General features: G+C 46.7%; 1 protein-coding gene across 2 annotated transcripts; it reads right to left on the bottom strand.

Moving 5' to 3' along the window:
• Nucleotides 1-3,513: 3,513 nt before the first annotated feature.
• Nucleotides 3,514-12,417, bottom strand: SALL4 (spalt like transcription factor 4). 2 transcript variants are annotated; one of them, XM_069952697.1, is made up of 4 exons: nucleotides 12,304-12,417; nucleotides 6,229-8,652; nucleotides 5,431-5,723; nucleotides 3,514-5,028 (listed from the first exon to the last, which is right to left on the bottom strand). In XM_069952697.1, the coding sequence occupies exons 1-4, from the start codon at nucleotides 12,368-12,370 to the stop codon at nucleotides 4,609-4,611; spliced, it is 3,204 nt and encodes a 1,067-aa protein (XP_069808798.1). In that variant the 5' UTR covers nucleotides 12,371-12,417; the 3' UTR covers nucleotides 3,514-4,608. The 2 variants fall into 2 exon arrangements, with proteins under 2 accessions (XP_069808798.1, XP_069808799.1); XM_069952698.1 differs by lacking the exon at nucleotides 5,431-5,723 and having other exon boundaries at nucleotides 4,915-5,028.
• Nucleotides 12,418-14,882: the final 2,465 nt, after the last annotated feature.

Raw genomic sequence — 14,882 nt, 5'->3', positions numbered from 1 at the left:
ATTATCGTTCCCGATAAATGATCCAAATGACCGCTATTGCGAAAGACCTGAAATCGTTCACCCATTTACATGGAACGATAATTGTTACTTATCGTTCTTGTGGTAGTCTTGTCGTCACTACTGTGAACGACCGAGCAACGATAAAAATTGGTCCAGGTCTTATTAAACGATTTCTCGTTTGGTTGTTAATCGTTAACTGCTATTCAACCGAACGATTATCATTTAGATTCAAACAACTTAACAATAATCATCCCGTGGAATAGGGCCCTTAGACCACTCCTGCCTTGTTCTCCTGATCTTTTAGGGTCTGAATGCTGAAAACGTTGCTATGACGAGGTCATCTATTAAGAACCATGCCCGCTTTACGTTCTTATGACCAGATGACCCAGTTATATTACTTATTATATTTGATTTCAGCTCAATCTTAACCCTTTAAGGACATGGCCCATTTTCGTTTTTACGTTTTCGGTTTTTCCTCCTTGTGTTTAAAAGGTCATAGCAGTTGCATTTTTCCACCTAGAAACCCACATGAGCCCTTATTTTTTGCGTCACTAATTGTACTTTGCAATTACAGGCTGAATTTTTGCATAAAGTACACTGCGAAACCAGAAAAAAATTCAAAGTGTGGTGAAATTGAAAAAAAAAACGCATTTCTTTTATTTGGGGGAAATGTGTTTTTACGCCATTCGCCCTGGGGTAAAACTGACTTGTTATGCATGTTCCTCAAGTCGTTACGATTACAGCGATATATAACATGTATAACTTATATTGTATCTGATGGCCTGTAAAAAATTCAAACCGTTGTTAACCAATATACGTTCCTTAAAATCGCTCCATTCCCAGGCTTATAGCGCTTTTATCCTTTGGTCTATGGGGCTGTGTGAGGTGTCATTTTTTGCGCCATGATGTGATCTTTCTATCGGTACCTTGATTGCCCATATACGACTTTTTGATCGCTTTATATTACATTTTTTCTGGATTTGATGCGACCAAAAATGCGCAATTTTGCACTTTGGGATTTTTTTGCGCTGACGCCGTTTACCGTACGAGATCAGGAATGTGATTAATTAATAGTTCGGGCGATTACGCACGCGGCGATAGCAAACATGTTTATTTATTTATTATTTGTTTACTTTTATTTAAAACCTGGGAAAAGGGGGGTGATTCTGACTTTTATTAGGGGAGGGGGCTTTTTACTATTAACACTTTTTTTTTTTTTTTACACATATACTAGAAGCCCCCCTAGGGGACTTCTAGTATATACACTTGGATCTCTCATTGAGATCTCTGCAGCATAGATATGCTGCAGAGATCCATGAGATCGGCACTCGTTTGCTTTCGGCTGCTGCAGCCGAAAACGAACTAGTGCCGAGCCGAGGACGGCGCCATCTTGGACGCGTCCCCGGCCGGCATCAGTAACGGAGATCGCTCCTCCGGGACAAGGTCCCGGAGGAGCGATCTCCCCCACTAGACACCAGGGAAACGTTGCCTCCGGTAATCGGAGGCAGCTGTCAACTTTGACAGCTGCCTCCGATTAGCTAATTAGCGGGCACGGCGATCAGACCGTGCCTGCTAATAGCAGCGGTCCCGGGCTACTCGCGGCACCCGGGATCGCGGCACTTCAAAGCGGGGCCGCCGCACGGCCCCGCTTTGAAGTGCAAGTGAGGACATATGACGTAGGGGTACGTCATATGTCCTTAAGAGGTTAAAGGGGTAGCCCATTCAAATTAAACTTAATATGTTGCTACCGCACTAGAGAACATAAACATGCTATTCTCTGTGCTCCCCGGGTCATCCTACATCGTCTGTGTATCTCAGGCTGAGCAATCTCATCTTGGCAGCGGCAGCCTGTCCAGCTAATCACTGGCCACGGTGCTGTCCCATATTAGTCAGTGATTTGCTGAGCGGGCTGTTACTGCCTTGGAAGCGGAGGTGGGATCATTCAGCCAGGGACGCGAAGATAATGTAGGACGGCACTGGGGGAGTATGGAAAGGTAAGCATAGCATGTTTGTCATATTTTCCACCAAGGCAGCTAGTTCACAGGGAGTGGAATACCCCCTAAGTTTGCTGCGTGAAATTCATTTGCAATTGGAAGTTCAGATATCTATAGAGATCACCACGCCAGGTCAGTAATTGGAGTCGTGGCCAGTACAGACTCGCAAAGTTCCAATGGCAAATGGATCGCACGTCTCAATGGATCCAGACTTCACGGACAGGTACACTTTAAGGGTACGTGCACACAATTTTCAATGGCTGTTTTTTAACATACTTTGGTGTCCGTTGTACATTAGTTTAGGTCGAATAATTACTGCTTTCAACAACTTTTTGGGAGTGGCTACTTTTAAGTCTATTGAATTTTGTTGGACAAAGTGAAAGGACAGGCAAAAAAAAAAATAAATAAAAAATCTCCTGTCCCTTTGGCACACACCAGTCTGCTTCTTTGGGCCCTGTGTCGCCGAACGTCTGCTAAGCCAATCACTGACACCGGCGGCAGAATGCACCTATTGGCTGAGCGGACCTGGAGAAGCAGACCAGAGGAATGGGAGCTGGTAAGCATGAAGTCTTTATTATTAGCTAAAGAAAGTTTCCGCTACATTCACATTAGAATTAAAATCTGCTGTGATAACACAGAGCTATAGACCTACTTTTAGCTGTCCAGGCATGATGGGAATTGTAGTTTTGCAACAGCTGAAGGGCCAAAGGTTCCCCATCCCTGGTTTAGACTCTGAATCTAGATTGGTAACCAAATAGTAATCTCTCTACTTAGTTTGGGGTAAACTAAGTCCTCATTCACACATACTTATGGCACACTTAGACATGGCAATTTCACACAATTAGAGAACTAATCTTCTGTTGTGTTCTTATGGGGCCGGGGGACACTGAAAATAAGGGTAATTTTCTCACTTTTATCCTTGGCACCATTTTTTTTTTAAGTATATCTTAAGGTTTATTTAATATGCAATTTAGGTAATTTGACACACTGGGAGCGGGACTACAGCCCTCAGTGCACCAATGTGCCCCTTTTGAATATGCAGGCTGTGCTCTGCAGTGACGTCTCTCTAGATGAGCATTCAAGAGGACGGGTCAGATCAGCGCACTGCATGTTCAATAAAGGATTTACCAGAAACTGCGCTGAGCAATACCCCAGCAGCTATATGTTTACTGCATTCAGTCCAAATAAGACAAGTCATATGTTGTCCCCCCCAAAATCAATGTACTTTATGGTGGGTATTAAGACTGCCAGTATTCCTAAAATATACAGATTATGAGGCCTCATGGGGATAGGGACCAAAACGGTGTACAATGCTGCGGAATCAGTTTGTGCTATACAAATAAAAGCATTACTATAATATAGGGCCCAAATGTAAGATCACACCACCAATGGGCTAGGACAGCAACCACATATAGCACAGGTGCCTGGAGGTAGTCACAGTTTATATAGACCGTGCTGTAGTAAAGACAAAAACTTTCATGAGAAAAAGCTATCCCAAAAATTTATTCAAGTTGGGGGGAGAGAAAAAAAAAAAAAAAAATAATTCATATTAATACATTCAGTAGATGCCGAAACACTACATACTCCTAAAAAGGCATACATTCACATTGCAGAGACTTGGCACTGGAATGCCTTTTGCAACATCAATTTTACAATGTAAACAGGAACTATTGTGTTCAGGATTCCTAGTCCATCAAGAAAGGCACAAAACGGCAATGGTCTGAAACAAGCTACGTGCAATAGATTTTTTTGGTATTTTGCGCAGGTTTTTTGGCCTTTCAAAAAGAGGGGAAAAAAAAAAAAAAAAAAAAAAGTTACAACTCTTTAGGTTCATGATGTGTCCCAGACTCAAGTTTTATATTTACATAAATACATATACTCCCCTACAGTAGATGAAGAGGAAAATTCATAGCACAACATAAGAGAAGTAGATTTCAGTGCTTGGAGAGTTTCCAGTAGAATCAGAGAAGAGAACAAAATAATGAGGTAGATAACTTAAAAGACTACTGTAACACAGGTGAACGTGGACTAAACGTAATACTGCTCATCATTACAGACAACACTTAAAGCTCATTGAAGAAGAAGCCATTGTCACACGTGTAAAGAAGTCCTCAGTGGTCTAATCCCAGAAAGACCACCACAAAACCACCATTGGAAATACTGGAACGGCAACTGATTTCAGATGCACTCGGAGGGTCCTCAATGCACAGTAAAAACTACATTCAAGACTTAAAAAAATATCTAGTCTTAAAAATAAAAAATGGCAGATATTCCAGAATTTGTACCCACACAGTTAAAGAGGACTAATCAGACACAAAGTTTTCAATGTAACATTCAGTCTGGAGGTAAGCGGTTCTTTTTTGCCTTATGGAGTCAAGGGGGGGGGGGGGGGAAACAAAAATAAAAAATAAAAAACACAAAAACAAACAAGAGTCCTGTGACAAAGGAAGTCCTCGGTTATTTCAGTTATTTATGGATGCGCTGTCCGTACTCCAGTACCAGATAGAGAAGCTCCAAGTCTGTCTATAGGAACCCCCACAGAGAGAAGATCTAACCAGAGGAAAGATGCAGCAGGTCCCAGCCATCTAAATGTTAGTTACACATTTTGGCATTACTAGTTTACAGCTATGTTTTCCTCCATAAAGTGAGAGAACTGGTGTTTTGGTGCACTTTCCACAGTCTTTTCCTCCATCTCAGACATGCTCTGACCTCCACCAGACTGAGAGACATCAATGTTTGAGACCGTGGCCATGCTGATGATCGGAGCACCCCCATTACTGACCGGTAGTGAAGGAATGCCTCCACTCTGGATCACAGAGATTTCGTTTGTCTTCATGGCCAGGCCATTGCTAAGCACTGTAGCATATTGATTCCATACAGCTGGATCTATGCCGACTGCAGGAGGAACAAGATACTTTGGAAAAATTTCAGCCACTTTCTTTGAATCATTTCCCAGGGCAGGCATTTGGTTGTCCATGGAAAGTCTCCGTCCTCTGCGAGCAGAGTTATTCCACATGTGTGTCCCCACATGCACCTAGGGAAGGCAGAAAAGAAAGTTAATAATGCTACTATTAGGTTTCTACAAAGAGAAAGTCATATCAGGAGGCTACAAGATATAGCATGGAGGGGATTCAGCAAAGTTTATACACTGCGTCTCACGCCCATCATCTATAGTATTAGATGCTTGAAACTAAGTCACATGCAGAGATGTCTACAACTCTTCTATATAAAAGCTCTCTAATTGGACTAGAAGAATGGATTTCCAGTCACAGAAATTTCGTCAATGTGAGGATATTTGCGGGTGGTCAGACCACTCTAAGCAATGCAATGTTGGGGGGGGGGGGGGGGGGGGGGGGGAAACCAAATATCCAGACAGATTTTAGGGAAGTTTTAACCACTTAAAGGGGTGCATTTTTATGTGGAAAGTAATTCTTACCTTTAGGTTTCCCTTAGTTGTAAAAGCCCGACCACATATGGTGCATGCAAAAGGTTTTTCCCCAGTATGTGTTCTCTCATGAATCTGTAGCGCACTTGCCGATGAAAAGTTCTTATTACATGTAAGGCATATATGCTGCTTAGCAGAGCGGCGTTGTGGGGCAATAAGAGGAGTAATCCCAGGTGACAGAGTTGATGGTGTGATGAACTGTGTCGTGCCTAGAACCCGATCTGTTGGCATTTCCACTTTAATAAGGGTTGGGGGTGGACCAATGTACACATGTGAACTCCTGCCTGCAGAACAATGAATACTTGTTAAATCCAGACCAAGTTAAAAACACTAGTGCATGCACAGAGCAAGAAGGACTCTTCCACAAATGGCCCCAAAACGCGCTTTAAACTAAACAGCGCCATGGAGTTTTATACAAGCTATAAGCCATTTTAGCTAGTCCAGAGATGTACTCTTACACTAAAGTAGTTTAGGATTTTAAAAGATAGTTTCTCCCCCCCCCCCCCCAAAAAAAAAGGGAAACCACAAAAACTACTCTAGTCAGTAAACAGTTTAAGAGACAATGATTCACTCAAATTTTTAATCGTTTATATTTCCCTGCTGCAAACGGCACATGCTGATGTATAGAGGACTAAAAATGATATAATGAAGACTGCTAGGCTCATAGCAGGAGGGGAGGACAGGTTGGGAATCAGCATCTTTTAAACTACTTACATAATACTGTAGCTTGGGGAAAGAGAGGGTGGGGGGGGGGGGGGGTGACAGTTCTTTAAAGCAGTTATTACTTACCAGAGTCTCCATTATGGTGCAGCCCTGGTTCTTCCTTGATTTTCCGGACCAGGTTACAATTTGTTAGGTCTAAGGCGCCATCACCCTCTGTGTCATTGGAGCCATTCTCCGACTTCTCCGCCTTACTAGACGCACTTAGCACATCGTGGCCATTAAACAAAGGTGGTGACTTGGATGGAAGGCTGTCATCTTGGCTGTTTGTTGGAGAGAATCCTCTCAACTCGGACTGTGTTGGACTTTTGCCATTCTGATATTCTTGGTCCCCGACAGAAGAGGAGTCATTGGTCTGGCCATCACTTTCCAATGACCCATTGTCTATGGATTTTACACTGTTTTGCCTCTGTAAATTTAAGGCAGGTGATAGTGGCAGGGCATTATCCTGAGATGCGTGCTCCGAAAGCTGTGCTGGGGACCCTGCCTGGACTTCACTTTGTGGTGTTGGTGGCTTAGAACCCAAAGGCCCATCTCCAAGCTCAGAATCTTCTTCCATATCAATATCATCAATGTCATCAGTAAGGCTATTCAGATCTCCATTCTTCTCATCATTCATAGACGAATCAATGTCAGCATCTTCACAAGCATCTTCAGAAACTGGTGTGTTTGGAATCTGGCCACCCATGTGCATTCGTATGTGTTGCTGCAGAACCACTGCATTGGTAAACTTCTTTTGGCAGATTGGGCAAGAATGCTGCGCTTTTGATGGCGTATTTGCCCGATGTACACCATAGTGTGTTTTGAGGTTGCTTTTGGTTGAGAAGGCACGGCCACAGATTTTACATTTGAATGGCCTCTCACCAGTGTGGGTGCGGTAATGCATTTTAAGGGAGCTTGGGCAGCTGAGAATTCTGTGACATATCAAGCACTCGTTTGGGTCGGAACCAGATTTATCAATGTTCTCGACCAGCTGTTGGAGCTTGCTTGTTTCTGATCCCTGCTCACTTGCAGATGGAGAATTTAGACTCTGATCAGTGCCAGATTCATGGCCGACTACACCAGATGACACAGATTCACCTTCGCTGCCTGGCGATGGCTTGGACTGCAGGTTTAATGGAAGAGAGGCTCCTGAGGAGTCGCCTAAACTAGCCACATTTGATGTGGTTAACCCAGAACTGGGAAGACTTGTCACTCCAGGTTTTGTATCGATAATTACATTAGATTCATCCAGCGGGACAGACATCCCATATGGGATCCCGGTTGTTGTTGGGACATTGTCCAGATGCTCAGGAACAGGATATGGGTTCATTCTTATGTGGGGATACTTCTCTCTGTGGCGCTGGAAATGAACCTTCAAGTTTCCTTTCGTAGTAAATCTGTTGCCACAAATGTTGCACTTGTATGGTCTCTCACCAGTGTGGGAACGCAGGTGTATCTGCAGCGCACTGTCATTGCCAAAAACCTTGCCACAGAACTTACATTTATGCCTAAAGAACTGATCCTCATTATTGGGCTTCCCTTCGGCCATAGTAACACCAGGAAACTTGCTTTTCAGTTTTTTTGCTGGATCAGTCACACCAAGGGGATTCTGGAAGATGACGGTTCCAGGAGAATGAGGTAGGACAGGGTTTGTGAATCGGGAAACAGAAGTAGGAATTCCCCTTGTGACCTCCGGCTTTATAAGAGAGTTTGAGAGTCGAATTGGCACAGCCCCCGATGCTGCCACAGGTATGGTGGTATGAGGTAGTTTGGATTGTTTAAGAGTCTCGAGTGTCAAGTTTTGCGTTCCAGCTTTCTGTCCGATTAGGGCAACAGCAGCCGTAAGCTGCTGGGATAAATGGGCGCCTAATGCCTTGAGGGGATCAGTGGCTGCAGCTATGGAAGGGTGCAAGGAGTTAGGAGTCATCATAGCTATCTGAATGCGAATTTGCTCCGTAAGCTGAATCTGCTGAAGTTGCTGCTGCTGCAGGCATACCAGTTGTTCCAGAATCATTGGTATGGTGTTGGCGCTGTTTGCTGGATTACAGATGCCATCTGACGCGTGTTGATTAACAGCTACTTTAGTAGTATTGATAGTTTGCAGAGTCACATTAGTGTTGGAGACAGTTGTTTTAGGCAGGTAGCCAAACCCATTAGCCTTAGGAGCAGACTGAGAAGTCATTTTATTTGCAGAGTCCACTTTTCCATCCATCCTCTCTGCTAAAACGGTGGAGCTCTTTGAGAGTCCTTCTTGTAGGGGTTTACTCTCGGCAGGCTCGGCATCACCACTTTCAGCTGTCGCTGTGGGGTAGACCTCTGGTGTCCCCTCACCGTCACCCACGTTCATGATCAGGACTGGTGGATTTTTGGTGCAGTTCTTCTTATGTTCTAAAAACTCTGACTGGTCAAAGAACTCGGCACAGCATTTTTCACAGACATGCGTCTCTTCTATCCTGCAACGCTTCACACTTCTCTCTCCATCGGTATCGCTTGGACAGTCTTGAGCGTCAGCTAAATAAAAACAAATAAAAGAAAAGTGAGCCATCTTGTCAGTAAATCCACTACATACAATAATTTATTATATATATATATATATATATATATATATATATATATATATATATATATATATATATATATATCCCATCAATAGTCAGACACAAACATGACAATTTATAAGGGATTATAGTAGTGTGCATAAACTTCCTCACTGAAAAAAAAAAACAAAAAACCAACAGCTACCACACACAGTCTTAATCCAAACCAATAAACCAAGAGGTCACTGCTCTATTGTTTTGTCCTAGAATCCACAATGGGCGATACTACCAGTCATACAGGTTTACATTGTTTCAATACCATAAACTATACCCCCCCCCCCGACACACAAAATTACTGCAAACACCACTGAAAGTAAAATACACAGCAACCAGTAATGAGATAATTCTGACGTCAAAGCACCAACACCCTATGCTATTCCACATGCATCACTCAATGGTTTAAGTTTCCAGTGAGAGAGGAGGGGGGGGGGGGGGGGGGGGGGGAAATGTAATCTCCCCATTACAGACACACAACCACATGTTGCCTTGGTCTAACCCGAGCACATTGCCTGAGCTCAGCTATAGCCACTTGCTGGGACATAAAAGATATCAGAAATATCCTCAGGCTCATGTCCTAGTGCAAAGCACGTGCTCCGCCACCACCTGTGGAGTCTACCAGAACAGACCCCCGTTATTCCATTATAGCTTTAGCGTACATAGCAAACCACAGGACAGCTTTCACAATCAGCAGCTAAAGATTTTACTAAGAAAGTGCAGAAGCTTTATAAGAGGGCATTAATATTATTAGATCATAATGTATTTAGTCACTGTTCTCCTGACTCAGGTAATTTGGGTGGAAAGCAACACAAAGGAATACTAATGAAGAGCAGGGGCACATGGCTTTTGTCCTGTACCCAGCACTGTAACATTTGGCTACACAGCAGAACTAGAGCCATGGCCATAGTGGTGCACAGGGCAGGGGGAAGGGCCCTTTCATTAATGATAAAAGCAGAGATCCAGAAAGTTCGTCTGTTTGGCCATCTCTCCACCCCTGAATTTGTGGAATGTTATCTCTCAGCATCTAGTTATCCAATAAGTGAGAAGAATGCAGTGAAGTCAGCAGGGGTTTAGATTAAATCACCAACAAATGGATTGGAGAGAGAGGGGGAAAATCCATTGTTAGTTATGCTAATGTGTTTACAGAAGGGAAGCCTTTCCCCAATCCCCACTGCAGCCCACTACAATCAGAACACCCCCCCACACACACACACACTAACAGCAGCCCAATACAACCAGAACCCCACCCACCAAATACAACCAGAATCCCCAACAGCGGCCCAATACAGCCAGAACTAAATACTTACAAAACTCAAAAATACTGCAACCAAACGGCCAAAGTTTAATAAAAATGCATCCAAATCCGGGCTCACAAACTTGTAGACAGGCTGCACGCCATGCAAAGGCTGAAGGGGACACAAACCCTGCTGCCAAGGTCAATTGTAGGAACCCTAATTGTAAGCCTGACATCAGCTTACCACCCACAGGAGGCGGCAAAGGTTACAGAAGCAAGTCAGTCATCACCCGCACAGGGGGCATGTGGACACCAGCGCTACAAGAGAGAAAGGGCCAGGCTAGAGAGAGATATAATATATATATTTGAGAAAGGCTCAGTATGCTTTAAAGGGCTGAAACATTGTTTTTTGTATGCAAATGGAAAAAAAAAAAAAAAGTTTTTGATATTTGAAGAGACGCTATATATCTCTAGAACACACACACTAGAAGCATATCATATACACACACAGCCCAATAGAAGTGGTAGATTATATAATATATACACTCCCCTATAGAAGTATGTTCTAGAGAATATATATATATATATATATATATATATATATATATATATATTCACCGGACATGCAGCTTTGGGTTGGGGGGGCATCTCTCTCTGGGGCAGATGGAGCAGGGTGATACATGGGGGCAGCAGATTATATGCGGCCACTTGCGGAGCATTGTACGCAGAGCTCTCCCTGCCCATTTCCTGACCTGGAGAAGAGAGCAGCCATTGTTCTCACAGGAGGGTCCGATATACGGACGCAAATTCAGCTGAAGCTTAGCCGTGAAAAACAAAAAGTGACAAATTCCTCAGCGGAAAAAAAGTAAAGTCAAAAAGGTGTTAAATAGACTCCCCAGAAAGCGGCGAGGTGCACGGGGTGTCATACCCCACAGCCGCCGCAAGGTGGCGCCATAGTATAAGGATCCCTGAAGCGTCCGGCAGCATCATGAAGCGTGATGGTTCTCGGAGAGCTGGGAACGGCGGCTCCCGGGATGGTGTACGGCACACCGGGCTAATATACAACACACCGGACTAATATACAACACACCGGGCTAATATACGGGCTCCCGGGATGGTGTACGGCACACCGGGCTAATATACAACACACCGGGCTAATATACAACACACCGGGCTAATATACAACACACCGGGCTAATATACAACACACCGGGCTAATATACAACACACCGGGCTAATATACAACACACCGGGCTAATATACGGGCTCCCGGGATGGTGTACGGCACACCGGGCTAATATACGGGCTCCCGGGATGGTGTACGGCACACCGGGCTAATATACGGGCTCCCGGGATGGTGTACGGCACACCGGGCTAATATACAATACACCGGACTAATATACGGGCTCCCGGGATGGTGTACGACACACCGGGCTAATATAGAACACACCGGGCCAAGCACGAGGAGGGAAGGGTCTGTCCCCTACAAACACATCACCGCGGGCAGCGACCCCCAACACTGAGGGAGGCGGCGGGACACTCACCCCCAGTCACCAGCCCAAGGAATAACGCAGAGCTCTGTGCACACCAGTCACCAGCCCAAGGAATAACGCAGAGCTCTGTGCACACCAGTCACCAGCCCAAGGAATAACGCAGAGCTCTGTGCACACCAGTCACCAGCCCAAGGAATAACGCAGAGCTCTGTGCACACCAGTCACCAGCCCAAGGAATAACGCAGAGCTCTGTGCACACCAGTCACCCGCAATAATGCAGAGCTCTGTGCACACCAGTCACCCGCAATAACGCAGAGCTCTGTGCACACCAGTCACCCGCACGCGTTATACATAAAGTTATATCAGTAGTAACAGAACCCTAAAAACTCCCAGAAAGTGCCGCGTCCCCATCCACAGCCCCCGGGGAGACAAGCCGCGTCCCCATCCACAGCCCCCGGGGAGACAAGCCGCGTCCCCATCCACAGCCCCCGGGGAGACAAGCCGCGTCCCCATCCACAGCCCCCGGGGAGACAAGCCGCGTCCGGGCACGGGCAGCAGGTGCGGCGGCGGCTCCTCACACAACTTGTTACACCGTCCCCAACCGGGAGAAGCAACAACCGCTACACAGCCGAGCCCGGGGGGGAGAGAGAGACCGGGAGCAGAGAGAGCGGGGGAGAGAGAGAGCTGGTGCGGTGAGGGCGGCGTGTGTCCCGGTACTTCCCGGTGTGTCCCGGTACTTCCCGGTGTGTCCCGGTACTTCCCGGTGTGTCCCGGTACTTCCCGGTGTGTCCCGGTACCTCCCGGTGTGTCCCGGTACCTCCCGGTGTGTCCCGGTACTCACCGCTGCTCGCCCCCGGCTGCCCCTCGGAGTTGAGCTGCTGGGGCTTGGCTTGCTTGCGCCGCGACATGGTCCGAGCATCAGGAGGCAAACAGCCAATTATTCTCCTCACAACAAATTCCAGGAGTCGGGTAATTGCCCCTCAGGTGGCACTGCGCATGTCGCTGTAATTATGATTATCAATAATGCATTGCGATTTATCATGGGCTCCTGACAGCTGATTGGCCCGAGTCCAAAAAAACTCACAGATTATTCAAATAAGCAGGACTATTGATCAGCGGCCGCGGGGGAGTCTGGGAAATGTAGTCTGTGCTGTCCATGCTGCTCAGGGCAACAACACTGCAACTTTCCTGTGGTCTCTCCGGACCCTCCCCCCATGGGCAGCAGCAACACAATGGGGATGGGAGGGCTGCAGGGGAGGGGGAGACACCGAGCTGTGTGCAAATGAATGGAAATAAAACCCCAGAACAAAAGACTAGTAGTGTTGCTGCATGTGAACTGTAACTAGAGTGTGAGGGGAGGGGGGTCCTGGGTGTGAGGGGGGGGGGGGGGTCCTGGGTGTGAGGGGGGGTCCTGGGTGTAACCAGAGTGTGGGGGTCCCGGATGTTACTAGGCTGTGGGGGGACCCTGGATCCCGGATGTTACTAGGTTGTGGGGGGACCCTGGATCCCGGATGTTACTAGGCTGTGGGGGGACCCTGGATCCCGGATGTTACTAGGCTGTGGGGGGACCCTGGATCCCGGATGTTACTAGGTTGTGGGGGGACCCTGGATCCCGGATGTTACTAGGCTGTGGGGGGACCCTGGATCCCGGATGTTACTAGGCTCCCATTGCACTTTACATTGGAGAGTTTGGCTAATTCTCTATATTTGCTGAAGTTAATAAGTTACTTTTTTGCTTTTTTTTGTTTGCCGGAGCTGAAGAAAGTGGCTGGTAAGGTTCTGTTCACACCTGGTGCATGAGGTTCTGTTCACACCTGGTGGATGAGGTTTTGTTCACACCTGGTGGATGAGGTTCTGTTCACACCTGGTGCATGAGGTTCTGTTCACAGCTGGTGGATGAGGTTCTGTTCACACCTGGTGGATGAGGTTCTGTTCACACCTGGTGGATGAGGTTCTGTTCACACCTGGTGGATGAGGTTCTGGTCACACCTGGTGGATGAGGTTCTGTTCACACCTGGTGGATGAGGTTCTGTTCACACCTGGTGCATGAGGTTCTGTTCACACCTGGTGGATGAGGTTCTGATCACACCTGGTGGATGAGATTCTGTTCACACCTGGTGGATGAGGTTCTGATCACACCAGGTGCATGAGGTTCTGTTCACACCTGGTGGATGAGGTTCTGTTCACACCTGGTGCATGAGGTTCTGTTCACACCTGGTGCATGAGGTTCTGTTCACACCTGGTGGATGAGGTTCTGTTCACACCTGGTGGATGAGGTTCTGTTCACACCTGGTGCATGAGGTTCTGTTCACACCTGGTGCATGAGGTTCTGTTCACACCTGGTGGATGAGGTTCTGTTCACACCTGGTGGATGAGGTTCTGTTCACACCTGGTGGATGAGGTTTTGTTCACACCTGGTGGATGAGGTTTTGTTCACACCTGGTGGATGAGGTTCTGTTCACACCTGGTGCATGAGGTTCTGTTCACACCTGGTGCATGAGGTTCTGTTCACACCTGGTGGATGAGGTTCTGTTCACACCTGGTGGATGAGGCTCTGTTCACACCTGGTGGATGAGGTTCTGTTCACACCTGGTGCATGAGGTTCTGTTCACACCTGGTGGATGAGGTTCTGTTCACACCTGGTGGATGAGGTTGTGTTCACACCTGGTGGATGAGGTTCTGTTCACACCTGGTGCATGAGGTTCTGTTCACACCTGGTGGATGAGGTTCTGTTCACACCTGGTGGATGAGGTTTTGTTCACACCTGGTGCATGAGGTTCTGTTCACACCTGGTGGATGAGGTTTTGTTCACACCTGGTGGATGAGGTTCTGTTCACACCTGGTGGATGAGGCTCTGTTCACACCTGGTGCATGAGGTTCTGTTCACAGCTGGTGGATGAGGTTCTGTTCACACCTGGTGGATGAGGTTCTGTTCACACCTGGTGGATGAGGTTCTGTTCACACCTGGTGGATGAGGTTCTGATCACACCTGGTGGATGAGGTTCTGTTCACACCTGGTGGATGAGGTTCTGATCACACCTGGTGGATGAGATTCGGTTCACACCTGGTGGATGAGGTTCTGATCACACCAGGTGCATGAGGTTCTGTTCACACCTGGTGGATGAGGTTCTGTTCACACCTGGTGCATGAGGTTCTGTTCACACCTGGTGCATGAGGTTCTGTTCACACCTGGTGGATGAGGTTCTGTTCACACCTGGTGGATGAGGTTCTGTTCACACCTGGTGCATGAGGTTCTGTTCACACCTGGTGCATGAGGTTCTGTTCACACCTGGTGGATGAGGTTTTGTTCACACCTGGTGGATGAGGTTCTGTTCACACCTGGTGGATGAGGTTTTGTTCACACCTGGTGGATGAGGTTTTGTTCACACCTGGTGGATGAGGTTCTGTTCACACCTGGTG

This window comes from Dendropsophus ebraccatus, chromosome 14, assembly GCF_027789765.1.
Source record: "Dendropsophus ebraccatus isolate aDenEbr1 chromosome 14, aDenEbr1.pat, whole genome shotgun sequence".
Taxonomy (NCBI): Eukaryota; Metazoa; Chordata; class Amphibia; order Anura; family Hylidae; genus Dendropsophus; species Dendropsophus ebraccatus.
Note: the sequence above shows the minus strand (reverse complement) of the source record. Positions and strands in the feature narration are given on the sequence as shown.